This window comes from Colius striatus, chromosome 26 (assembly GCF_028858725.1).
Source record: "Colius striatus isolate bColStr4 chromosome 26, bColStr4.1.hap1, whole genome shotgun sequence".
Classification (NCBI taxonomy): domain Eukaryota; kingdom Metazoa; phylum Chordata; class Aves; order Coliiformes; family Coliidae; genus Colius; species Colius striatus.
The window spans coordinates 2,040,448-2,064,707 of NC_084784.1; the positions used below are offsets into that span (position 1 = coordinate 2,040,448).

Genomic DNA, 24,260 nt, shown 5'->3' on the forward strand with positions numbered 1-24,260 from the left:
CCTCAACTCTCTCTCCCCTTTTCCAGGGGCTTCCCTAAGACCTTTTTTTGGGGTCTCCACTCTACATTTTGAGGGGCTTCTCACCCACCCTACCCCCTGCCTTTTGAAGGGCTTTTCCCCAGACCTTCTGCGGGCCCTCTACTCTATTTTTAGGGGGCTCCCCCCCGCCTTTCACGGGGGTCTCAGCTCCTTTGGGTCGGTCCTCCGAGCCGCCGGGGGGCGCTGCCGGGGGGCGGGAGGCGCTGCGGGGCGGTGCGGGGCCCGGCATGGCGGCGCAGACGGTGAACGTGGCCGAGCTGTCGCTGCCGCAGCTGGAGCTGCTCAAGGGGCAACTGGATCAGGTGCGGCCCGGCCGGGGCGAGCGGGGCCCTGGGGCTGGAGCCTGAGCGGCCGGGCGCGGTGTGAGGGCGGGAGGGGCGTGTGCTGGGCCAAACTGGGATGGAGGGGGGGGTACTGGGGCAAACTGGGCTGGAGGGGGGTGTGCTGGGGCAGACTGGGATGGAGGGGGGGGGTACTGGGGCAGACTGGGATGGAGGGGGGGGTACTGGGGCAGACTGGGCTGGAGGGGGGTGTGCTGGGGCAGACTGGGATGGAGGGGGGGGTACTGGGGCAGACTGGGATGGAGGGGGGGGTACTGGGGCAAACTGGGTTGGAGGGGGGTGTGCTGGGGCAGACTGGGATGGAGGGGGGGGTACTGGGGCAGACTGGGATGGAGGGGGGGGTACTGGGGCAGACTGGGCTGGAGGGGGGTGTGCTGGGGGAAACTGGGATGGAGGGGGGGGGTACTGGGGCAGACTGGGTTGGAGGGGGGTGTACTGGGGCAAACTGGGCTAGAGGGGGATGTACTGGGACAGACTGGGCTGGAGAGGGGTGTACTGGGGCAAACTGGGTTGGACGAGTGTGTGCTGGGGCAGACTGGGCTGGAGGGGGGTGTACTGAATCACACTGGGCTGGAGGGGGGTGTACTGGGGCAAACTGGGCTGGAGGGGGGTGTACTGGGGCAGACTGGGCTGGAGGGGGGTGTACTGGGGCAGACTGGGCTGGAGGGGGGTAGGGGGTGTGCTGTGGCAGACTGGGTTGGACGAGTGTGTACTGGGGCAGACTGGGCTGGAGGGGGGTGTACTGGGGCAAACTGGGCTGGAGGGGGGTGTGTTGGGGCAGACTGGGCTGGAGGGGGGTTTACTGTGGCAGACTGTGCTCGAGGGGGATGTACTGGGGCAGACTGGGCTGGAGAGGGGTGTACTGGGGCAAACTGGGCTGGAGGGGCGTGTGCTGGGGCAGACTGGGCTGGAGGCGGGTGTACTGGGGCAGACTGGGCTGGAGGGGGGTGTACTGGGGCAAACTGTGCTGGAGGGGGGTGTGCTGGGGCAAACTGGGCTGGAGGGGGATGTACTGTGGCAAACTGGGTTGGACGAGTGTGTACTGGGGCAAACTGGGCTGGAGGGGGGTGTGTTGGGGCAGACTGGGCTGGAGGCGGGTGTACTGGGGCAGACTGGGCTGGAGGGGAGTGTGCTGGGTTAGACTGGGCTGGAAGGGATGTACTGGGGCAAACTGGGCTGGAGGGGAATGTACTGGGGCAAACTGGGCTGGAGGGGATGTACTGGGGCAAACTGGGCTGGAGGGGGATATACTGGATCACTACTGGGCTGGAGGGGAATGTACTGGGGTAAACTGGGCTGGAGGGGGATGTACTGGGGCAAACTGGGCTGGAAGGGGGTGTGTTGGGGCAAACTGGGCTGGAGGAGGATGTACTGGGGCAAACTGGGCTGGAAGGGGGTGTGTTGGGGCAAACTGGGCTGGAGGAGGATGTACTGGGGCAAACTGGGCTGGAAGGGGGTGTGTTGGGGCAAACTGGGCTGGAGGGAGATGTACTGGGGCAGACTGGGCTGGAAGGAGGTGTACTGGCGCAGACTGGGCTGGGGAAGGGTCCCAGGTTGGGGCTGTGGCTGCTCTGGGCCATTTCCTGAGGCTCTGCAATTGCTCTTTGGGGCTGTTACCGGCCCCCTCAGCCCTGGAGACCTCCCCCAGTTCCCTCCCAGTTCCCCCCAGTCCCTGCTGACAGGCCTCTGCTCTGTGCCAGGAGCTGGAGTTCCTCTCCTCCTCCATTGCCCAGCTGAAGGTGGTGCAGACCAAGTACGTGGAGGCCAAAGACTGTCTGAACGTCCTCAACAAGGGCAATGAAGGTCAGTGGGGACCCCCCACACACCCTGATAAGCCCAGAGAGGTCTCTGCATCACCAGTACAGACTGGGAGGGACTGGGAGCAGCTGCAGGCCCTGGCAGTGCTGGGGGGCAGCAAAGGGAACGTGGGGCAGCAACGTGGGGTCGTGGGCAAGGAGCCAACGGCAGCCTGGGGGGCATGAAGAGAGTGTGGGCAGCAGGGCCAGGGAGGTTGTGCTGCCCCTCTGCTCTGCCAGAGCTGGGGAGGCCTCAGCTGGAGTCCTGGGGCCAGTGCTGGGCTCCCCAGCTGCAGAGAGGCAGGGAAGTGCTGCAGAGAGGCCAGGGCAGGGCCAGCAAGATGCTGAGGGATGGAACATGTGTGTGAGGAGGAAAGGCTGCAGCCCTGGGGCTGTTCAGCCTGGGGAACAGAAGCCTGAGCTCAGGGGGATCCCATCAGTGCTGCTCAGTCCCTGAAGGGCTCTGAGGGGGGATTCTGAGCGTCTGGCTCCATCTCTGGCCCCTCAGGGCTGAGGGAGAACAGCTCACACCCCTCATCCCCCTCCTTTTCCCTTTCCCAGGGAAGGATCTCCTGGTGCCCCTCACCAGCTCCGTATCCTTTCCTGCTCTGGGCTCTGTGTGCCTGGAGTTTCCTCCCAGTTGCTCCCAGTTGTTCCCACTTTCCCTGACTCCCCCCACCCCAGATGTACGTCCCCGGGAAGCTCTCGGATGTAGAGCGAGTCCTGATCGACGTGGGCACCGGCTACTACGTGGAGAAGGTGAGAGGGGGAGGGAAAGGGCCTGGGGGTTGGTGCCAGGGGGTGAACAGCAGCCAGCAGCGTGCCCAGGGGGGCGAGAGGGCCAAGGGCAGCCTGGCTGGGCTCAGCAGTGGGGTGGCAGCAGGAGCAGGGCAGGGATTGTCCCCTGTGCTGGGCCCTGGGGAGGCTGCAGCTCCAGGGCTGTGTCAGTGCTGGGCCCCTCACTCACTGCCACAGGGACACTGAGGGGCTGCAGCGTGGCCACAGCCCCTGGGACGTGGGTTTGAGGGGAAAAGTGGGGTTTTGGGGAACTTGTGAGGGGGAAAGGTGAGTTTTGGGGGAGTTCTGAGGGAGAAAGTGGGGTTGGGGTGGAGTTTGGAGGGAAAAAGGGGGAGTTTGGGGGGTTTGGAAGGAGAAAGGGGGTTTGGAGTGAGCTTGTGAGGGGAAAAAGTGAGGTTTGGGGCAGTTTTGAGGGAAAAAGGGTGTTTTGGTGAACTTCTGAGGGGAAAAGTTGAGTTTTGGGGGAGAAAGTGGGGTTTTGGGAGAGTTTTGAGGCAAAATGTGAGGTTTTAGTGACCTGAGGGAAGAGGTGGCGGCCTGGAGGGGAGGCTGAGGGAGAAAGTGGGGTTGGGGAGGAGTTTTGAGGGGAAAAGGGGGTTTTAGTGAACTTCTGAGGGAAAAAGCTGGGGATTGGTGAAGTTCTGAGGGAAAAAGTGGGTTTTGTTTGACTTCTGAGGGAAGATGTGGGGCTCTGGTAGAGATTGGAGGGGAAAGATGAGGTTTTGATGGGAAAAAGTGGGGTTTTGGTGAACATCTGAGGGAAAAAGCTGGATTTCATTGTATTTTGAGGGAAAAAGTGGGGTTTCAGTGAACGTTTGAAGGAGAAAAGTGTGGTTTAGGTGGAGTTTAGAGGTGAAAATGAGGAGTTTGGGGCTTTTGAAGGAAAAAGTGGGTTTTAAGTGAAATTCTGAGGGAAAAGGTGGGAGTTTGGGGGGTTTGGAAGGAGAAAGGGGGTTTGGGGTGAACTTCTGAGGGGAAAAAGTGAGGTTTGGGGCAGTTTTGAGGGGGAAAAGGGTGTTTTGGTGAACTTCTGAGGGAAAAAGTTGAGTTTTGAGGGAGAAAGTGGGGTTTTGGGGGAGTTTTGAGGGAAAATGTGAGGTTTTAGTGACCTTCTGAGGGAAGAGGTGGCGGCCTGGAGGGGAGGCTGAGGGAGAAAATGGGGTTGGGGTGGAGTTTGGAGGGAAAAAGGGGGTTTTGGTGGACTTCTGAGGGAAAAAGTTGGGGATTGGTGAAGTTTTGAGGGAAAAAGTGGGTTTTGGTGGACTTCTGAGGGAAGATGTGGGGCTCTGGTAGAGATTGGAGGGGAGAGATGAGGTTTTGAGGGGAAAAAGTGGGGTTTCAGTGGAGTTTTGAGGGAAAAAGTGGGGTCTAAGTGAACGTTTGAAGGGGAAAAGTGGGGTTTAGGTGGAGTTTAGAGGTGAAAAGGAGGATTTGGGGGCTTTTGAAGGAAAAAGTGGGTTTTAAGTGAACTTCTGAGGGAAAAGGTGGGAGTTTGGGGGGTTTGGATTGAAAAATGGGGTTTGGAGTGAACTTGTGAGGGGACAAAAGTGAGATTTGGGGCATTTTTGAGGGGAAAAAGGGTGTTTTGGTGAACTTCTGAGGGGAAAAAGTTGAGTTTTGAGGGAGAAAGTGGGGTTTTGGGAGAGTTTTGAGGGAAAATGTGAGGTTTTAGTGAACTTCTGAGGGAAGAGGTGGCGGCCTGGAGGGGGTTGGAGGGAGAAAATGGGGTTGGGGTGGAGTTTTGAGGGAAAAGATGGGGTTTTGTTGGAATGCTGAGGGAAAATGTGAGGGTTTGGTAGAGTTTTGAGGGGGACAAGTGGATTTTAGCTGGACTCTCGAGGGAGAAGTGGGTTTGTGGTATTGTTTGGAGTGAAAAGTGGGGTTTGGTGGGGCTTTGAGGGAGAACGTGAGGTTGTGGTGGAGTGTTGAGGGAAAAGGTGAGGTTTTAGTGGTGAAGTCCCTGGCAGGAGGCTGGAGCTGGGGGTTGATCTCGACTCCCATGTGACAGGACGAGAGGAAACAGCCTCAAGCTGCCCCAGGGGAGGTTGAGGCTGGAGCTGAGGCAGAACTGTTTCCCTGAGAGGGGTGTCAGCCCTGTGCCAGGCTGCCCAGGGAGCTGGGGGAGCCCCCAGCCCTGGAGGGCTCCCAGAGGCGTGCTGGGGGCTGTGTGGCAGTGGGGGGCTGCCCATGGTGACCCCTCTTTTCCCCCCTCAGCCCGCTGCTGCCGCCCGCGAGTTCTTCAAGCGCAAGATCGATTTCCTGACCAAGCAGATGGAGAAGATCCAGCCAGCCCTGCAGGAGAAGCACGCCATGAAGCAGGGTGAGCCTTTGGGGTGGACACACCCCAGCCACACACCCCCCTTTCTCCCCCTCCTCAACTCCCCCAGCCCCTTCTCTGCCCCCCACAGCCGTGGTGGAGATGATGAGCCAGAAGATCCAGCAGCTCACGGCCCTGGGAGCCGCGCAGGGGGCGACCACCAAGGCGTAGCCTTCAGCCTCACTGGCTCTCCTCACCATCCTCAGCCCTGGGCTGGGAGCAAGGGGCAGTGTGGGGGCACAGCACAGAGCCCCCCAGCACCGTCCCACTTCAGCATCCCAGTCCTCCAGCTGCTCTTTCCTCCCCCAGGGTGCCTGGGAGCACCAACCCACCTTCTGCAGGCAGCAGCGAATAAATGCATCATGGAATCGGAATCCTTTGGGTTGTGAAAGCCCCTGAAGCTCCTGGAGTCCCCCCTCTCCCCTCCCCATGCTACAGCCACCACTAACCCACAGCCCTCAGCTCCACTCTCCTCACTTTTGGTCAAAACTCCATCAAAAAACCTGACTTTTTATCCCCATATCACAACCCCCCACTCTTTTCCCCTCAGAAGAGCATCAAGCCCCTTTTTCTCCCTCAAAACTCCACCAAACCCCCCCTTTCTCCCTCAAAACTCCACCAAACCCCCCCTTTCTCCCTCAAAACTCCACCAACCCCCACCTTTTCCCTTAGAAGTTCATGTAAAACCCAACTTTTGCCTTCAAAACCCCCCAAACTCCTACTTTTCCCCTCCAAACTCCACCTGAAACCCACCTCTCCCCTCCAAACTCCCCCCAAACCCCACTTTTCCCCTCACAGCTCCCATCTTTTCTCTACACATCTCCATCAGAAGCCCACCACCACCCCACTTTCTTGCTCAGGACCCCTCACCCCTGGGGAACTCACCCCTTCTCTCCCCACCTCTCTGTGCCCAGCCCCATCACACACACTTCTTCTTGTCAGGGGTTCTTCCAGCTCTGGGGCTGCACATTTTGGGGAGCAGCTTTCTCCCACTTCTTCATCTGCAGCCTCTCCCCTCCCTTCCCCATCCTCTTGATGCCTCTGAGACAAAAGAATCCACCTTCCCCCAAACATGAGCTTTATTCCCCATCCTTGCCCCTCGGCTCTGGGAGCACTGGGAGGCTTCTCCCCTACCCCTGTCCCCCCCTCTTTATGTACATCTGTAGGCTCCAACCTCCACATGGGCTCACCAAGGTCCAGCTCAAGTCCTTTGGGGACCACACAAAGGTGTCCAGAGGGGCTCAGAGTCACCCTGTCCCCTGCCCATGGTCTGTGTGTCCCCTGGGGTGGCATCACCTTGTCCCTCAGCCCACAGTCCCCGGGCTGCTGGCACCCTGCAGCCCTTGTGTCCCTTGGGATGGCATCAACCTATCCCTCACCTCACTGTCACCCCCTTCCCCTAGTCCCTGTATGCCCTGGGGTGGCATCACCTTGTCCCTCATCTTGGTGTCACCCCATCCCTTTGCCCACTGCTCAGTCCTTGTGTCCCCTGGGCTGGTGCCACCTCATCCCCCTGCCCACAGTCCCTTGGGATGGTATCACCTTGTCCCTCACCTTGGTGCCATCCCATCCCCTTCCCCATCCCCCTTGGGGTGCCATCACCTCAATCCCATCTCTCCAGGGCTCATGTCACCCCCTCCCCCTGCCCACAGTCCATGTGTGCCCTGGGCTGGCATCACCTCAATCCCCATCTCCCCAGGGCTCATGTCACCCCCTGTCCACACTCCCTGCATCCCCTGGGCTGGCATCACCCCCTCCCCCTGCCCAATCTGTGTCCCTTGGGGTGCCATCACCTCAATCCCCATCTCCCCAGGGCTCATGTCACCCCCTCCCCCTAGACTGTGTCCCCTGAGCTGGCATCACCCCCTCCCCTTGCCCAATCTGTGTCCCCTGGGCTGTTGTCACCCCCTCATCCCCTGCCCTTACTTCACTCCCTGTGTCCCCATGGCTCATGTCACCCCTGCCCACAGTCCCTGTGTCCCCAGGGCTCATGTCACCCCCCTCCCCCTGCCCAGTCTTATGTCCCCTGGGCTTGCATCACCTCAATCCCCATCTCCCCAGGACTCATGTCACCCCTGCCCCAGCTCACACCCTGTGTCCCCATGGCTCATGTCACCCCCTCCCCTTGCCCAGTCTGTGTCCCCAGGGCTCATGTCACCCCCTGCCCACAGTCCCTGTGTCCCCAGGGCTCATGTCACCCCCTCCCCTTGCCCAGTCTGTGTCCCCAAGGCTCATGTCACCCCCTCCCCCTGCCCACAGTCCCTGTGTCCCCAGGGCTCATGTCACCCCCCTCCCCTTGCCCAGTCTGTGTCCCCTGGGCTGGCATCACCTCAATCCCCATCTCCCCAGGGCTCATGTCACCCCTGCCCCAGCTCACTCCCTTTGTCCCCAGGGCTCATGTCACCCCCTCCCCCTGCCCCAGCTCACTCCCTGTGTCCCCAGGGTTCATGTCACTCCCTCCCCCTGCCCAGTCTGTGTCCCCAGGGCTCATGTCACCCCCTCCCCTTGCCCAGTCTGTGTCCCCTGGGCTGGCATCACCTCAATCCCCATCTCCCCTGGGCTCATGTCACCCCCTGCCCAATCTGTGTCCCCAGGGCTCATGTCACCCCCTCCCCTTGCCCAGTCTGTGTCCCCTGGGGTGCCATCACCTCGATCCCCATCTCCCCAGGGCTCATGTCACCCCCTCCCCCTAGACTGTGTCCCCTGAGCTGGCATCACCCCCTCATCCCCTGCCCTTACTTCACTCCCTGTGTCCCCAGGGCTCATGTCACCCCCTCCCCTTGCCCAGTCTGTGTCCCCATGGCTCATGTCACCCCTGCCCACAGTCCCTGTGTCCCCAGGGCTCATGTCACCCCCTCCCCCTGCCCAGTCTGTGTCCCCTGGGCTGGCATCACCTCAATCCCCATCTCCCCAGGGCTCATGTCACCCCTGCCCCAGCTCACTCCGTGTCCCCAGGGCTCATGTCACCCCCTGCCCACAGTCCCTGTGTCCCCAGAGCTCATATCACCCCCTCCCCCTGCCCAGTCTGTGTCCCTTGGGGTGCCATCACCTCGATCCCCATCTCCCCAGGGCTCATGTCACCCCCTGCCCCTAGACTGTGTCCCCTGGGCTGGCATCACCCTCTCATCCCCTGCTCTTACTTCACTCCCTGTGTCCCCAGGGCTCATGTCACCCCCTCCCCCTGCCCCAGCTCACTCCCTGTGTCCCCAGGGCTCATGTCACCCCCTCCCCTTGCCCAGTCTGTGTCCCCCGGGCTACCATCACCCCCCACCCTCCCACCCCCTCAGCGCACAAACAGCGGCTTGTGCACCCTCTTGTGCCTCTGGAGCGTGGCGCTGCGGGCGAAGCTCTCCCCGCACTCCACGCAGATGAAGGGCTCGTGGCCGTGCCCCCTGTGGCCCTGCAGCTCCTCCCCCTGCCCGCAGCCCTGCCCCTGCCCCTGCCCAGTCTGTGTCCCCTGGGGTGCCATCACCTCGATCCCCATCTCCCCAGGGCTCATGTCACCCCCCTGCCCCAGCTCACTCCCTTTGTCCCCAGGGCTCATGTCACCCCTTCCCCCTGCCCCAGCTCACTCCCTGTGTCCCTTGGGGTGCTGTCATCCCCTCCCCCTGCCCAGTCTGTGTCCCCTGGGCTGGCATCACCTCAATCCCCATCTCCCCTGGGCTCATGTCACCCCTGCCCCAGCTCACTCCCTGTGTCCCCAGGGCTCATGTCACCCCCTCCCCCTGCCCACAGTCCCTGTGTCCCCATGGCTCATGTCACCCCCTTCCCCTGCCCCAGCTCCCTCCCTGTGTCCCCATGGCTCATGTCACCCCTGCCCACAGTCCCTGTGTCCCCAGGGCTCATGTCACCCCCCTCCCCTTGCCCAGTCTGTGTCCCCTGGGCTGGCATCACCTCAATCCCCATCTCCCCAGGGCTCATGTCACCCCCTTCCCCTGCTCTAGCTCACTCCCTGTGTCCCCTGGGCTGGCATCACCTCAATCCCCATCTCCCCAGGGCTCATGTCACCCTGCCCCAGCTCACTCCCTGTGTCCCCAGGGCTCATGTCACCCCCCTCCCCTTGCCCAGTCTGTGTCCCCCGGGCTACCATCACCTCCCACCCTCCCACCCCCTCAGCGCACAAACAGCGGCTTGTGCACCCTCTTGTGCCTCTGGAGCGTGGCGCTGCGGGCGAAGCTCTCCCCGCACTCCACGCAGATGAAGGGCTCATGGCCGTGCCCCCTGTGGCCCTGCAGCTCCTCCCCCTGCCCGCATCCCCCGCAGCCCTGGCGCCCCCTCTGGCGCTTGAGCATCGCGTTGCTCTGCGCACAGGCGCGGTGGGGGCGGCCGCCCGAGTGGGTGCGCTGGTGTTTGATGAGGTTCTTGCTCTGCGTGAAGCTCTTCCCGCACTGCCCGCAGCTGTAGGGCTTCTCCCCGGTGTGGATGCGCTGGTGCTGGATGAGGTTGGAGCTCCAGCTGAAGCTCTTGCCGCAGTCCCCGCAGCGGTAGGGTTTCTCTCCCGTGTGTGTCCGCCGGTGCTGGACCAGGTGGGAGTTTTGGCTGAAGCTCTTCCCGCACTCCCCGCACGTGCTGGGCCGCTCCCCGGTGTGAGTCCGCTGGTGCCGCAGCAGCTTCGACCAGTGGCTGAAGCTCTTCCCGCATTCGTTACAGATAAAGGGGCGTTGGCGACCACCCCGGTGCCTCCCCCCGATGCTTTCTCCTTCCTCTTCTTCGTAACCGACTCCTCCTCCTCCTCCTCCTCCTCCCGCCCCGGCTGATGTGGCGGCTCCAGAATTGAGTTGCCCGCCCCGTTTCTTGCTCTTGGAGGACACCGGGCTGTGCGGGATCACGGTCTGGATGATCTCGTGGGGCAGAACCTCGTCCTCGCAGTCGCTCACGATGCCATCGTCAGCTGGGGGAGGGGGGGAGAGGATGAGGAATGGGCTGCAACACACCCCCTTCCCCTCCAAAACCCCCCAACCTGGGGTGTGACCCCTGCTCCTCCTCCTAAAGCCCCTCCTGGGGCAGAGAGGCTGAGCAATGGGCTGCAACACACCCCCTTCCCCTCCCAAAACACCCCCTCAACGCGGGGTATGATCCATCCTCCTCCTCCTCAAACTCCCCTGGGGCAGAGAGGCTGAGCAATGGGCTGCAACACACCCCCTTCCCCTCCAAAACCCCCCAACCTGGGGTGTGACCCCTGCTCCTCCTCCTCAACCCCCCCCGGGGCAGAGAGGATGAGGAATGGGCTGCAACACACCCCCCTTCCCTCAAACCCCCCCTCAACGCGGGGTATGATCCATCCTCCTCCTCCTCAAACCTCCCTGGGGCAGAGAGGCTGAGGAATGGGCTGCAACACACCCTTTCCCCTCCCAAACCCCCCCAAACCTGAGATGTGACGCCTGCTCCTCCTCCCCAGCCCCCCCCTGGGGCTGAGGAATGGGCTGCAACACACCCCCTTCCCCTCAAAACAGCCCCAAGCTGGGGTGTGACCCCTGCTCCTCCTCCTCAAACCCCCCCCCGGGGCAGAGAGGCTGAGGAATGGGCTGCAACACAACCCCCTTCCCCTCCCAAACCCCCCCTCAACGCGGGGTATGATCCATCCTCCTCCTCCTCAACCTCCCTGGGGCAGAGAGGCTGAGGAATGGGCTGCAACACAACCCCCTTCCCCTCCTAAAAGCCCCCAAACCCAGGATGTGACCCCCCTCAACCTGGGGTGTGACCCCTGCTCCTCCTCCTCAACCCCCCCCGGGCAGAGAGGCTGAGGAATGGGCTGCAACACACCCTTTCCCCTCCCAAACCCCCCCAAACCTGAGATGTGACGCCTGCTCCTCCTCCCAGCCCCTCCCTGGGGCTGAGGAATGGGCTGCAACACACCCCCTTCCCCTCCTAAAAGCCCCCCAAACCCAGGATGTGACCCCCTCAACCTGGGATGTGACCCCTGCTCCTCCTCCTCAAACCCCCCCTGGGGCAGAGAGGCTGAGCAATGGGCTGCAACACACCCTCATCCACCCCCAAAAGCCCCCCAACATGGGATGTAACCCCTCCTTCCCCTCCTCAAACCCTCCCTGGGGCAGAGAGGATGAGGAATGGGCTGCAACACACCCTCATCCACCCCCAAAAGCCCCCCAACCTGGGGTGTGACCCCTGCTCCTCCTCCTCAAACCCCCCCTGGGGCAGAGAGGCTGAGGAATGGGCTGGAAAATACCCCCTCACACCCCAAAAAGCCCCCCAAACCTCGGATGTGACCCCCCCCAACCTGGGCTTCTCCTCAAGTCCCCCTGGGTAGAGAGCTTGAGGAATGGGCTGTCACCCCCCCTCTGCCCCCCAAAAAGCCCCCCAAACCCAGGCTGTGACCCCTCCTCCTCCTCCTCAAGCCCCCCCAGGGCAGAGGCTGAGCAATGGGCTGCCACATCCCCCCTCCCCCCCAAAAAGCCCCCAAACCTGGGGTGTGACCCCCCCAACCTGGGATGTGACCCCTCCTCCTCCTCCTCCTCCTCCTCCTCAAGCCCCCCCAGGGCAGAGGCTGAGGAATGGGCTGCCACATCCCCCCTTCCCCCCAAAAAGCCCCCCAAACCCAGATGTGACCCCTCAACCTGGGATGTGACCCCTGCTCCTCCTCCCCAGCCCCTCCCCCGGGTTAGAGAGGTTGAGGAATGGACTGGAAAATACCCCCCCACACCCCAAAAGCCCCCAAACCTGGGGATGTGACCCCCCAAACCTGGGATGTGACCCCTCCTCCTCCTCTCCTCAAGCCCCCCCAGGGCAGAGGCTGAGGAATGGGCTGCCACATCCCCCCTTCCCCTCAAAAAGCCCCCCCAAACCTGGGCTTCTCCTCCTCAAGTCCCCCTGGGGTAGAGAGGTTGAGGAATGGGCTGTCACACCCCCACCTGCACCCCAAAAAGCCCCCCAAACCCAGGATGTGACCCCCCCCAAACTGGGATATGACCCCTCCCTCTCCTCAAGACCCCCAGGGCAGAGGCTGAGGAATGGGCTGGAAAATACCCCCCCACACCCCCAAAAGCCCCCCAAACCTGGGGTGTGACCCCCCCAAACTGGGATGTGACCCCTCCTCCTCCTTCTCAAGCCCCCCCTGAGTTAGAGAGGCTGAGGAATGGGCTGCCACATCTCCCCTCCCCCCATAAAGCCCCCCAAACCTGGGCTTCTCCTCCTCAAGTCCCCCTGGGGTAGAGAGCTTGAGGAATGGGCTGTCAACCCCCCCTCTGCCCCCCAAAAAGCCCCCCCAAACCCAGGCTGTGACCCCTCCTCCTCCTCCTCAAGCCCCCCCAGGGCAGAGGCTGAGCAATGGGCTGCCACATCCCCCCTCCCCCCCATAAAGCCCCCCCAAACCTGGGGTGTGACCCCCTCAACCTGGATGTGACCCCTGCTCTTCCTCCTCCTCCTCAAGCCCCCCCAGGGCAGAGGCTGAGCAATGGGCTGCCACATCCCCCCTCCCCCCCATAAAGCCCCCCAAACCAGGATGTGACCCCTGCTCCTCCTCCTCCTCCCTCCTCCTCAAGTTCCCCCAGGGCAGAGGCTGAGCAATGGGCTGCAACACACCCCCCTCCCCCCCGATAAAGCCCCCACCCCCCAAACCTGGGGTGTGACCCCCCCCAACCTGGGATGTGACCCCTTCTCCTCCTCCTCAAGTCCCCCTGGGGTAGAGGCTGAGCAATGGGCTGCCACATCCCCCCTCCCCCCCAAAAAGCCCCCCAAACCCAGGCTGTGACCCCTCCTCCTCCTCCTCAAGCCCCCCCAGGGCAGAGGCTGAGCAATGGGCTGCCACATCCCCCCTCCCCACCAAAAAGCCCCCCAAACCTGGGCTTCTCCTCCTCAAGCCCCCCTGGGGTAGAGAGCTTGAGGAATGGGCTGTCACCCCCCCTCTGCCCCCCAAAAAGCCCCCCAAAGCCGGGCTGTGCCCCCTGCTCACCGATGTACACCCTCCGCACCACGTCTCCCTCGTCCGAGTCCTGCAGCTCCAGCACTCCGGGCTCATCCTGCTCCATGGGAAGGGGGGTCCTGGGCTCCTGGGGGAGGGGTCAGCAGGGAGCCCTCAGCACCCCTGCTCAGCACAGGGACACCCCCAGCACCCCAAAGCTCACCCCAAATTCCTCCCAGCCTTTGCAGCTCGTTCCCTGCTGGGCTGTGGCCACTGGGGGGGGGCTCAGAGATGGGAAAGGGGGGGATAAAGTCCCCTTGTGGTCCCCTCAAGGTCATTTCATGACACCTCAAATCCACTTGTGCCCCCACCCACCCTGCTGCCCCCCAATCCCTGTGTGCCCCCCAAACCCCTCTGTGACCCCCAAATCCCCCCAATCCCTCTGTGTGCCCCCAAATCCCTCTGTGACCCCCAAATCCCCCCAATCCCTGTGTGCCCCCCAAATCCCTCTGTGACCCCCCAAACCCCTCTGTGACCCCCAAATCCCCCCAATCCCTCTGTGTGCCCCCAAATCCCTCTGTGACCCCCAAATCTCCCAATCCCTGTGTGCCCCCCAAATCCCTCTGTGTGCCCCCAAATCCCTCTGTGACCCCCAAATCCCCCCAATCCCTCTGTGTGCCCCCAAATCCCTCTGTGTGCCCCCAAATCCCTCTGTGACCCCCAAATCCCTCTTTGTGCCCCCAGATCCCCCAATCCCTGTGTGCCCCCCAAACCCCTCTGTGACCCCCAATCCCCCCAATCCCTCTGTGTGCCCCCAAATCCCTCTGTGACCCCCAAATCCCTCTGTGACCCCCAAATCCCCCAATCCCTGTGTGCCCCCCAAATCCCTCTGTGACCCCCAAATCCCTCTGTGACCCCCAAATCCCCCAATCCCTGTGTGCCCCCCAAATCCCTCTGTGTGCCCCCAGATCCCCCAATCCCTGTGTGCCCCCCAAACCCCTCTGTGACCCCCAAATCCCCCCAATCCCTCTGTGTGCCCCCCAATCCCTCTGTGTGCCCCCAAATCCCCCAATCCCTGTGTGTGCCCCCCAAATCCCTCTGTGTGCCCCCAGATCCCCCAATCCCTGTGTGCCCCCCAAACCCCTCTGTGACCCCCAAATCCCCCCAATCCCTCTGTGTGCCCCCCAATCCCTCTGTGTGCCCCCAAATCCCTCTGTGACCCCCAAATCCCCCAATCCCTGTGTGACCCCCAAATCCCTCTGTGTGCCCCCAAATCCCTGTGTGTGCCCCCAGATCCCTCTGTGACCCCCAAATCCCCCCAATCCCTCTGTGTGCCCCCAAATCCCTCTGTGACCCCCAAATCCCCCCAATCCCTGTGTGCTCCCCAAATCCCTCTGTGACCCCCAAATCCCTCTGTGATCCCCAAATCCCTCTGTGTGCCCCCAGATCCCTCTGTGACCCCCAAATCCCTCCAATCCCCCTGTGTGCCCCCAAATCCCTCTGTGACCCCCAAATCCCCCAATCCCTGTGTGCCCCCCAAATCCCTCTGTGACCCCCAAATCCCCCAATCCCTGTGTGCCCCCAAATCCCTCTGTGACCCCCAAATCCCTCTGTGTGCCCCCAGATCCCCCAATCCCTGTGTGTGCCCCCCAAACCCCTCTGTGACCCCCAAATCCTCCCAATCCCTCTGTGTGCCCCCAAATCCCTTTGTACCCCCCAAAATCCCTCAGTGTGACCCCCCAAATCCCTGTACCCCTGCCCCCTAGAATGCCCATAGCCCCCCAAAACTGCCTGTACACCCCCCCAGGATACCCAAAGTCCCCCCAAATGACCTGTACCCCTCCCAGGATGCCCAGAGCCCCCCAACACTGGCTGTACCCCCCCACACAGGGTCTCCCAGCACTACCTGGACCCCTTCCAGGAGATGCTCAGTGTACCCTGCAATTGCCAGCACCCCAAAGCTGCCCAGTGCCCCTCAAAGCTGCCCAGTGCCCCCCAGAGCCCCCCCAGTGCCCCCCAGAGCCCCCCCAGAGCTGCCCAGTGCCCCACCATTGCTCAGTGCCCCCCAAAGCTTCCCAGTGCCCCCCTAGAGCTGCCCAGTGACCCCCCAAAGCTTCCCAGTGCCCCCCCAGAGCTGCCCAGTGCTCCTCCAAAGCCACTCAGTGCCCCCCCAGAGCTGCCCAGTGCCCCCCTGAAGCTTCCCAGTGCCCCCCTAGAGCTGCCCAGTGACCCCCCAAAGCTTCCCAGTGCCCCCTAGAGCTGCCCAGTGCCCCCCAAAGCTTCCCAGTGCCCCCCGAGAGCTGCCCAGTGCCCCCCAAAGCTTCCCAGTGCCCCCTAGAGCTGCCCAGTGCCCCCCCAGAGTTGCCCTGTGATCCCCTAGAGCTGCCCAGTGCCCCCCCAGAGCTGCCCAGTGCCCCCCAAAGCTTCCAGTGCCCCCCAGAGCTTCCCAGTGCCCCCTAGAGCTGCCCAGTGCACCCCAAAGCTGCCCAGTGCCCCCCCATTGCTCAGTGCCCCCCAAAGCTTCCCAGTGCCCCCCTAGAGCTGCCCAGTGCCCCCCAAAGCTTCCCAGTGCCCCCTAGAGCTGCCCAGTGCACCCCAAAGCTTCCCAGTGCCCCCCTAGAGCTTCCCAGTGCCCCCCAAAGCTTCCCAGTGCCCCCTAGAGCTTCCCAGTGCCCCCCAAAGCTTCCCAGTGCCCCCAGAGCTGCCCAGTGCCCCCCCAGAGTTGCCCTGTGATCCCCTAGGGCTGCCCAGTGCCCCCCCATTGCTCAGTGCCCCCCCAAAGCTTCCCAGTGCCCCCCCAGAGCTGCCCAGTGCACCCCAAAGCTGTCCAGTGCCCCCCCCATTGCTCAGTGCCCCCCAAAGCTTCCCAGTGCCCCCCTAGAGCTGCCCAGTGCCCCCCCAAAGCTTCCCAGTGACCCCAGAGCTTCCCAGTGCCCCCCAAAGCTTTCCAGTGCCCCCCTAGAGCTGCCCAGTGCCCCCCCCAAAGCTTCCCAGTGCCCCCCAGAGCTGCCCAGTGCCCCCCCAGAGTTGCCCTGTGATCCCCTAGGGCTGCCCAGTGCCCCCCCATTGCTCAGTGCCCCCCCAAAGCTTCCCAGTGCCCCCCAGAGCTTCCCAGTGCCCCCTAGAGCTGCCCAGTGCCCCTCAAAGCTTCCCAGTGCCCCCCAGAGCTTCCCAGTGCCCCCCTAGAGCTGCCCAGTGCACCCCAAAGCTTTCCAGTGCCCCCCCATTGCTCAGTGCCCCCCAAAGCTTCCCAGTGCCCCCCTAGAGCTGCCCAGTGACCCCCCAAAGCTTCCCAGTGCCCCCCCAGAGCTGCCCAGTGCTCCTCCAAAGCCACTCAGTGCCCCCCCAGAGCTGCCCAGTGCCCCCCTAAAGCTTCCCAGTGCCCCCCTAGAGCTGCCCAGTGACCCCCCAAAGCTTCCCAGTGCCCCCCTAGAGCTGCCCAGTGCACCCCAAAGCTTCCCAGTGCCCCCCTAGAGCTGCCCAGTGCCCCCCCAAAGCTTCCCAGTGCCCCCCAGAGCTGCCCAGTGCCCCCCAAAGCTTTCCAGTGCCCCCCCAGAGTTGCCTTGTGATCCCCTAGAGCTGCCCAGTGCCCCCCAAAGCTTTCCAGTGCCCCCCCAGAGTTGCCTTGTGATCCCCTAGAGCTGCCCAGTGCCCCCCAAAGCTTTCCAGTGCCCCCCTAGAGCTGCCCAGTGCCCCCCCCAAAGCTTCCCAGTGCCCCCCCAGAGCTGCCCAGTGCCCCCCTAAAGCCACCCAGTGATCCCCCCATCACCCACTGCCCCCCCAAAGCTGCCCAGTACCCCCCTAAAACCACCCAGTGATCCCCCCATCACCCACTGCCCCCCCAAAGCTGCCCAGTACCCCCTGGGGGGGGCTTTGCCTCCCCACCTCCCAAATAGCCCAAATGTCCCCCCCTGGGAGATTTTGGGGGTGCTCCCCCCGCCTTTTACCGGGGGCTGTGCTGAGGGGGTTTGGGGGGGGGGGGTGTCCCTTTGGGGCCTAAACGGGCTGAAAAAGGCCAATTTCCTCGCGGGGGGGGGAGGGAAACTGAGGCACGACACAATCATCACCCCCAAACCCCCCCCACCGCGGGCTTTTGACCCTAAACCGCGCCCCCCCCTCCCCAAAACGGGGGGTGACACAAGACAACGAGGCCGGAGCCGCTTCCCGCAGCGACCCCCCCGTGTCGGGGGAGGTGAAAGAGGGGGGGTCCACTGCCCCCCCCCCACCCGCATTTTGGGGGGGGGGGTGGGGGAGGGGAAGGGGGGGCTTCAGCATCACCCGGAGCTTGGAGTGGGGGGGGAGAGGAGAGGAGAAGGGGCCAAACGCTGCAAGGCCGATGCAGCCCCCCCCAAAAGCTTCCCCCCCCCCTCCCCCCCACCCCCCCAAATTTCTCCCCGGGGGGGGGGGGGTCTCAGCGCGGTGACCGCGAGGCACAAAGAAACCCCCCCCCCCAGCTCCTCCCAGCACAACAGAGCGCGGGGACCCCGCTTGTTTACCACCAGAGGGGGGGTCCCCACATTCCCCCCCCCCCCAATCCCAACGCTTCACCCCTATAACGACCCCCCCCCACCACCCCAAAACCCCCCCAAACTCACCTTCCCCGGGGGTCGCGCGGGGGGGCGGCCGCTGTTTTGGGGGGTCGGGAGGCGCTGGTGATGGCGGGGGGGGGGGATGTTTGGGTGCGGGGGGGTTGTTGCGGTGCGGGGGGCGATGTTTGGGGGCGGGGGGGGGGTCACCCCGAGATCAGCCGAGGCCGGGAACAGGAAGGTCCCGCCGCGCTCCCATTCCCCGGCCCCGCCGCCGCCCCGCCAAGGGAAAGGGGAGGAGGAGGAGGAGGAGGAGGAGGAAGGGGGGGGGGGGGGAGGGATTTGGGGTTGTTTTTCCCCCCCTTTCCCTACGCAACCAACAAAAAACGAAGCGGAAAGCTCAACCCCTCACCCTGGACACCCCGAAACGCCGCACACGGGGGGGTTGATCCCTGTGCTGACGAGGATTATCCCCCCCTTCCTCCTCCTCCTCCTCCTCCTCCTCCTCCTCCCCCCACACGCGTCTCTCCGCGTGGAAAACGCTCCCGGGGTGGGTTTCTGAGGCTCTATGGGGGGGGTTTTGGGGGTGTTTGATAAGGGGGGAGGGTGATAAGCTGGAGCTTTGTGTAACGGCTCCGGCCGCGTTTTTCCTCCCCCCGCGGCAAAAAGAAATGGTTGGAAATTATGCAACGAGGAGGCGGCCGCCTGCGGGAACGGCCCCGGCACGGGGGGGCTGGGGGGATCCGCGGCTCCCCGGCTGCACCCCGAGCCTCGCTGAGCCCCCCCCGGGCCGGCTGGAGGGGGGTGAGGGGTGTGGGGTGTGCGTGGGGGTCTCTCCATCCCTGTCTTTACCATCCCCCCACTCCCCGGGAGCTGGTGGTGGGAGCTGCCCCACTCCTGCCACCCCAAAAGATGTCCCACTGCCACCCCAAAAGATGTCCCACTGCCACCCCAAAAGATGCCTCACTCCTGCCACCCCAAAAGATGTCCCACTGCCACCCCAAAAGATGTCCCACTGCCACCCCAAAAGATGATGTCCCACTGCCACCCCAAAAGATGCCCCACTGCCACCCCAAAAGATGATGTCCCACTGCCACCCCAAAAGATGCCCCACTGCCACCCCAAAAGATGATGTCCCACTGCCACCCCAAAAGATGTCCCACTGCCACCCCAAAAGATGATGTCCCACTGCCACCCCAAAAGATGATGTCCCACTCCTGCCACCCCAAAAGATGTCCCACTGCCACCCCAAAAGATGCCCCACTCCTGCCACCCCCAAAAGATGTCCCACTGCCACCCCAAAAGATGATGTCCCACTGCCACCCCAAAAGATGTCCCACTCCTGCCACCCCAAAAGATGATGTCCCACTGCCACCCCAAAAGATGTCCCACTGCCACCCCAAAAGATGCCCCACTCCTGCCACCCCAAAAGATGTCCCACTCCTGCCACCCCCAAAAGATGCCCCACTCCTGCCACCCCAAAAGATGATGTCCCACTGCCACCCCAAAAGATGATGTCCCACTGCCACCCCAAAAGATGTCCCACTCCTGCCACCCCAAAAGATGATGTCCCACTGCCACCCCCAAAAGATGTCCCACTGCTGCCACCCCAAAAGATGTCCCACTGCCACCCCAAAAGATGATGTCCCCACTGCCACCCCCAAAAGATGTCCCACTGCCACCCCAAAAGATGATGTCCCCCCTGCCACCCCAAAAGATGCCCCACTCCTGCCACCCCAAAAGATGATGTCCCCCTGCCACCCCCAAAAGATGATGTCCCCCTGCCACCCCAAAAGATGTCCCACTCCTGCCACCCCAAAAGATGATGTCCCCCTGCCACCCCAAAAGATGTCCCCCTGCCACCCCAAAAGATGTCCCACTCCTGCCACCCCAAAAGATGATGTCCCACTGCCACCCCAAAAGATGTCCCACTGCCACCCCAAAAGATGATGTCCCACTCCTTGCCACCCCAAAAGATGTCCCACTGCCACCCCCAAAAGATGTCCCACTCCTGCCACCCCAAAAGATGATGTCCCACTGCCACCCCAAAAGATGATGCCCCACTCCTGCCACCCCAAAAGATGATGTCCCACTGCCACCCCAAAAGATGATGTCCCCACTCCTGCCACCCCAAAAGATGCCCCACTCCTGCCACCCCAAAAGATGATGTCCCACTGCCACCCCAAAAGATGATGTCCCACTGCCACCCCAAAAGATGCCCCACTGCCACCCCAAAAGATGATGTCCCACTGCCACCCCAAAAGATGATGTCCCACTGCCACCCCAAAAGATGTCCCACTGCCACCCCAAAAGATGATGTCCCACTGCCACCCCCAAAAGATGTCCCACTCCTGCCACCCCAAAAGATGTCCCACTGCCACCCCAAAAGATGATGTCCCACTGCCACCCCAAAAGATGATGTCCCACTGCCACCCCAAAAGATGTCCCACTCCTGCCACCCCAAAAGATGATGTCCCCCTGCCACCCCAAAAGATGTCCCACTCCTGCCACCCCAAAAGATGTCCCACTGCCACCCCAAAAGATGTCCCACTGCCACCCCCAAAAGATGTCCCACTCCTGCCACCCCCAAAAGATGTCCCACTGCCACCCCAAAAGATGATGTCCCACTGCCACCCCAAAAGATGATGTCCCACTGCCACCCCAAAAGATGTCCCGTGGGGGTGTTGGTGTCAATGGGATTGATGCCACCTTGTGCCCTGGGGGTGATGCTGTTCAAAGGGGGGGGGGGGGTCACCCCAAAACTGCTGCTCAGCGCTGCTGCTGCTGCTCAGGGAGCTTTTATTGATGTCACCAGCACCCCAAACCAATGTCACCCCCCCCCACAAACAACCATCCCTGGGTTTGGGGGTGCTCAGAGTGTGTCAAACCCCAACTCCTGGAGCATCCAGCCCCTTCCCAGCCACTGCAGTCCTCAGCCCTCACCAGAGCGATGCCAGAACCCCCTTGGTGGGGGTGTACCCCAAAACCCACCCCCATCCTAAGCTATCCTCATCTCAGGGCATCCTCATCCCAGTATATTCCCATCCCTGGCTATTCCCATCCCAGAGTAACCCCAGTCTGGAGCATCCCCATCCTGACATCCCCATCCCAAAGCTTCCCCATCATAGGTCATCCCCACCCTAGGAGATCCCAGAGCATCCCCATCCCAGAGCACCCTCATCCTGGAGTATTCCAGTCCTGGGGCATCCTCATCTTGGAGGATCCTCATCCCAGGGTATTCCCATCCTGGGGTATTCCAGTCCTGGGAGATCTCAGAGCATCCTCATCCCAGGTCATCCTCACCCCAGATCAACCCCATCCCAGGGCATCCCTATCCTGGAGCATCCCCATCCTGATATCTCCATCTCAACATCCCCATCACAGCTCATCCCCATCCTGGGAGATCCCAGAGCATCCCCATCCCAACTCAACCCCATCTTGACATCCCCATCCTAGGAGATCCCAGATGATCCCCATCCCAACTCAACCCCATCCAGGCAGATCCCAGATCATCCCCATCCTGGGAGATCCCAGAGCATTTCCATCCCAACTCAACCCCATCTTGACATCCCCATCCTAGGAGATCCCAGATGATCCCCATCCCAACTCATCCCCATCCTGGCAGATCCCAGAGCATCTCCATCCCAACTCATCCCCATCCTGGCAGATCCCAGAGCATCTCCATCCCAACTCAACCCCATCCTGACATCCCCATCCTAGGAGATCCCAGAGCATCTCCATCCCAACCATCCCCATCCTGGGAGATCCCAGATGATCCCTACCCCCAGCCCCTACCCATCCTGCAACATCCCCATCCTGGGAGATCCCAGAGCATCCCCATCTCAACTCATCCCCATCCTGACATCCCCATCCTGGGAGATCCCAGATGATCCCCACCCCAGATCACCCCCATCCAGGGAGATCCCAGATCATCTCCATCCCAACTCATCCCCATCCTGACATCCCCATCCTAGGAGATCCCAGAGCATCCCCATCCCAACTCAACCCCATCCTGGCAGATCCCAGATGATCCCCATCCCAACTCAACCCCATCTTGACATCCCCATCCTGGCAGATCCCAGATGATCCCCATCCCAACTCAACCCCATCCTGGCAGATCCCAGAGCATCCCCACCCCAGCCCCTTCCCATCCTGCAGCATCCCCATCCTGGCAGATCCCAGAGCATCCCCATCCCAACTCAACCCCATCCTGAGAGATCCCAGATGATCCCCACCCCCAGATCATCTCCACCCCAACTCATCCCCATCCTGACATCCCCATCCTGGCAGATCCCAGAGCATCTCCATCCCAACTCATCCCCATCCTGGCAGATCCCAGAGCATCTCCATCCCAACTCAACCCCATCTTGACAACCCATCCTGGGAGATCCCAGATCATCTCCATCCCAACTCATCCCCATCCTGACATCCCCATCCTAGGAGATCCCAGAGCATCTCCATCCCAACCATCCCCATCCTGGGAGATCCCAGATGATCCCTACCCCAGCCCCTACCCATCCTGCAACATCCCCATCCTGGGAGATCCCAGAGCATCCCCATCCCAACTCAACCCCATCCTGGCAGATCCCAGATGATCCCCATCCCAACTCATCCCCATCCTAGGAGATCCCAGAGCATCCCCATCCCAACTCATCCCCATCCTGACATCCCCATCCTGGGAGATCCCAGATGATCCCCACCCCAGATCACCCCCATCCAGGGAGATCCCAGAGCATCTCCATCCCAACCATCCCCATCCTGGCAGATCCCAGAGCATCCCCATCCCAACTCAACCCCATCCTGGGAGATCCCAGAGCATCCCCAACCCAACTCAACCCCATCCTGTCAGATCCCAGATGATCCCCACCCCAGATCATCTCCATCCCAACTCATCCCCATCCTGGCAGATCCCAGAGCATCCCCATCCCAACTCATCCCCATCCTGACAGATCCCAGACGATCCCCACCCCAGAGCATCCCCATCCCAACTCAACCCCATCCTGGCAGATCCCAGATCATCCCCATCCCAACTCAACCCCATCCTGGCAGATCCCAGATCATCTCCATCCCAACTCATCCCCATCCTGGCAGATCCCAGATCATCCCCATCCCAACTCATCCCCATCCTGGGAGATCCTAGAGCATCTCCATCCCAACTCATCCCCATCCTGGCAGATCCCAGATCATCCCCATACCAACTCATCCCCATCTTGACATCCCCATCCTGGCAGATCCCAGATCATCTCCATCCCAACTCAACCCCATCTTGACATCCCCATCCTGGCAGATCCCAGATCATCTCCATCCCAACTCAACCCCATCCTGGGAGATCCCAGAGCATCTCCATCCCAACTCACCCCCATCCTGACATCCCCATCCTGTCAGATCCCAGATGCTCCCCATCCCAACTCAACCCCATCCTGGGAGATCCCAGATCATCCCCATCCCAACTCAACCCCATCCTGGGAGATCCCAGATCATCCCCATCCCAACTCATCCCCATCCTGGCAGATCCCAGAGCATCCCTATCCCAGCCCCTTCCCATCCTGCAGCATCCCCATTCTGGCAGATCCCAGAGCATCCCCATCCCAACTCAACCCCATCCTGGGAGATCCCAGATCATCCCCATCCCAACTCATCCCCATCCTGACATCCCCATCCTGGGAGATTGCAGATGATCCCCACCCCAGATCATCTCCATCCCAACTCAACCCCATCCTAGGAGATCCCAGATGCTCCCCACCCCAGATCATCTCCATCCCAACTCATCCCCATCCTGGCAGATCCCAGATCATCCCCATCCCAACTCATCCCCATCCTGACATCCCCATCCTGGGAGATTGCAGATGATCCCCACCCCAGATCATCTCCATCTCAACTCAACCCCATATTGACATCCCCATCCTGGCAGATCCCAGATCATCTCCATCCCAACTCAACCCCATCCTGGGAGATCCCAGATCATCCCCATCCCAACTCATCCCCATCCTGGCAGATCCCAGATGCTCCCCACCCCAGATCATCCCCATCCCAACTCACCCCCCATCCTGACAGATCCCAGCCGATCCCCACCCCCTCCCCATCCCTCAGCCTCCTCCCCCCTCACCCCCAGCCCTCCTCACACATCGTGCACCTTCTGGTGCCGCCGCAGCTGGGCCTTGTGGCAGAAGCCGTCTCCGCACTCGGGGGCAGAGCCAGGGCCGCTGGCGGCTGTGCGTGCGCCGGTGCCGCACGAGGTTGGAGCTGACGCTGAAGCGCTTGCCGCACTCCCCGCAGCCGTACGGCTTCTCCCCGGTGTGGGTCCGTTGGTGCTGGATCAGGGCCGAGCTCTCGCCGAAGCGCTTCCCGCAGGCGCCGCAGCCGTACGGCTTCTCGCCGGTGTGGATGCGCCGGTGGGTGGCCAGGTTGGAGTTCTGGCTGAAGCCTTTGCCGCAGGCGCCGCAGGTGAAGGGCTTCTCGCCCGTGTGGGTGACGCGGTGCCGCGCCAGGTCCGAGCTGCGCCCGAAGCCTTTGCCGCACTCGCCGCAGATGGTGGGGCGCGGGCGGCTGCCCCCAGGCCCCGGCAGCAGCCCGGCCGAGCGGCGT

At 62.2% G+C, this 24,260-nt stretch overlaps 3 protein-coding genes across 3 annotated transcripts in view; 1 reads left to right on the forward strand and 2 right to left on the reverse strand.

Annotated features, from left to right (window-relative positions):
• The first annotated feature begins 237 nt into the window (after nt 1-237).
• On the forward strand, nt 238-5,665 carry PFDN5 (prefoldin subunit 5). Its single transcript, XM_062015463.1, has 6 exons — nt 238-341; nt 2,081-2,183; nt 2,738-2,769; nt 2,861-2,935; nt 5,189-5,294; nt 5,383-5,665. The coding sequence occupies exons 1-6, from the start codon at nt 267-269 to the stop codon at nt 5,460-5,462; spliced, it is 471 nt and encodes a 156-aa protein (XP_061871447.1). The 5' UTR covers nt 238-266; the 3' UTR covers nt 5,463-5,665.
• Nucleotides 5,666-9,403: 3,738 nt separating this feature from the next.
• Nucleotides 9,404-17,957, reverse strand: LOC133627924 (zinc finger protein 154-like). Its single transcript, XM_062015462.1, has 3 exons — nt 17,745-17,957; nt 13,201-13,297; nt 9,404-10,182 (listed from the first exon to the last, which is right to left on the reverse strand). The coding sequence occupies exons 2-3, from the start codon at nt 13,274-13,276 to the stop codon at nt 9,404-9,406; spliced, it is 855 nt and encodes a 284-aa protein (XP_061871446.1). The 5' UTR covers nt 13,277-13,297; nt 17,745-17,957.
• A 5,836-nt stretch (nt 17,958-23,793) lies between these two features.
• LOC133627886 (zinc finger protein 853-like) overlaps nt 23,794-24,260 on the reverse strand; it is an 868-nt gene continuing 401 nt past the window's right edge. The window contains 2 exon segments of the mRNA XM_062015315.1: nt 23,794-23,847; nt 23,849-24,221. Coding sequence (XP_061871299.1) covers nt 23,794-23,847; nt 23,849-24,221 — 427 coding nt within the window.

Bases quoted from the DNA above. Each gene is read 5' to 3' on its own strand.
- PFDN5 (XM_062015463.1), top strand. From the start codon at position 267: ATGGCGGCGCAGACGGTGAACGTGGCCGAGCTGTCGCTGCCGCAGCTG. The intron at 342-2,080 runs GTGCGGCCCGGC...GCTCTGTGCCAG, and splicing joins TCAAGGGGCAACTGGATCAG to GAGCTGGAGTTCCTCTCCTC. The intron at 5,295-5,382 runs GTGAGCCTTTGG...TGCCCCCCACAG, and splicing joins GAAGCACGCCATGAAGCAGG to CCGTGGTGGAGATGATGAGC.
- LOC133627924 (XM_062015462.1), bottom strand. From the start codon at position 13,276: ATGGAGCAGGATGAGCCCGGAGTGCTGGAGCTGCAGGACTCGGACGAG. The intron at 10,183-13,200 runs GTGAGCAGGGGG...CCCCTCCCCCAG, and splicing joins GGTGCGGAGGGTGTACATCG to CTGACGATGGCATCGTGAGC.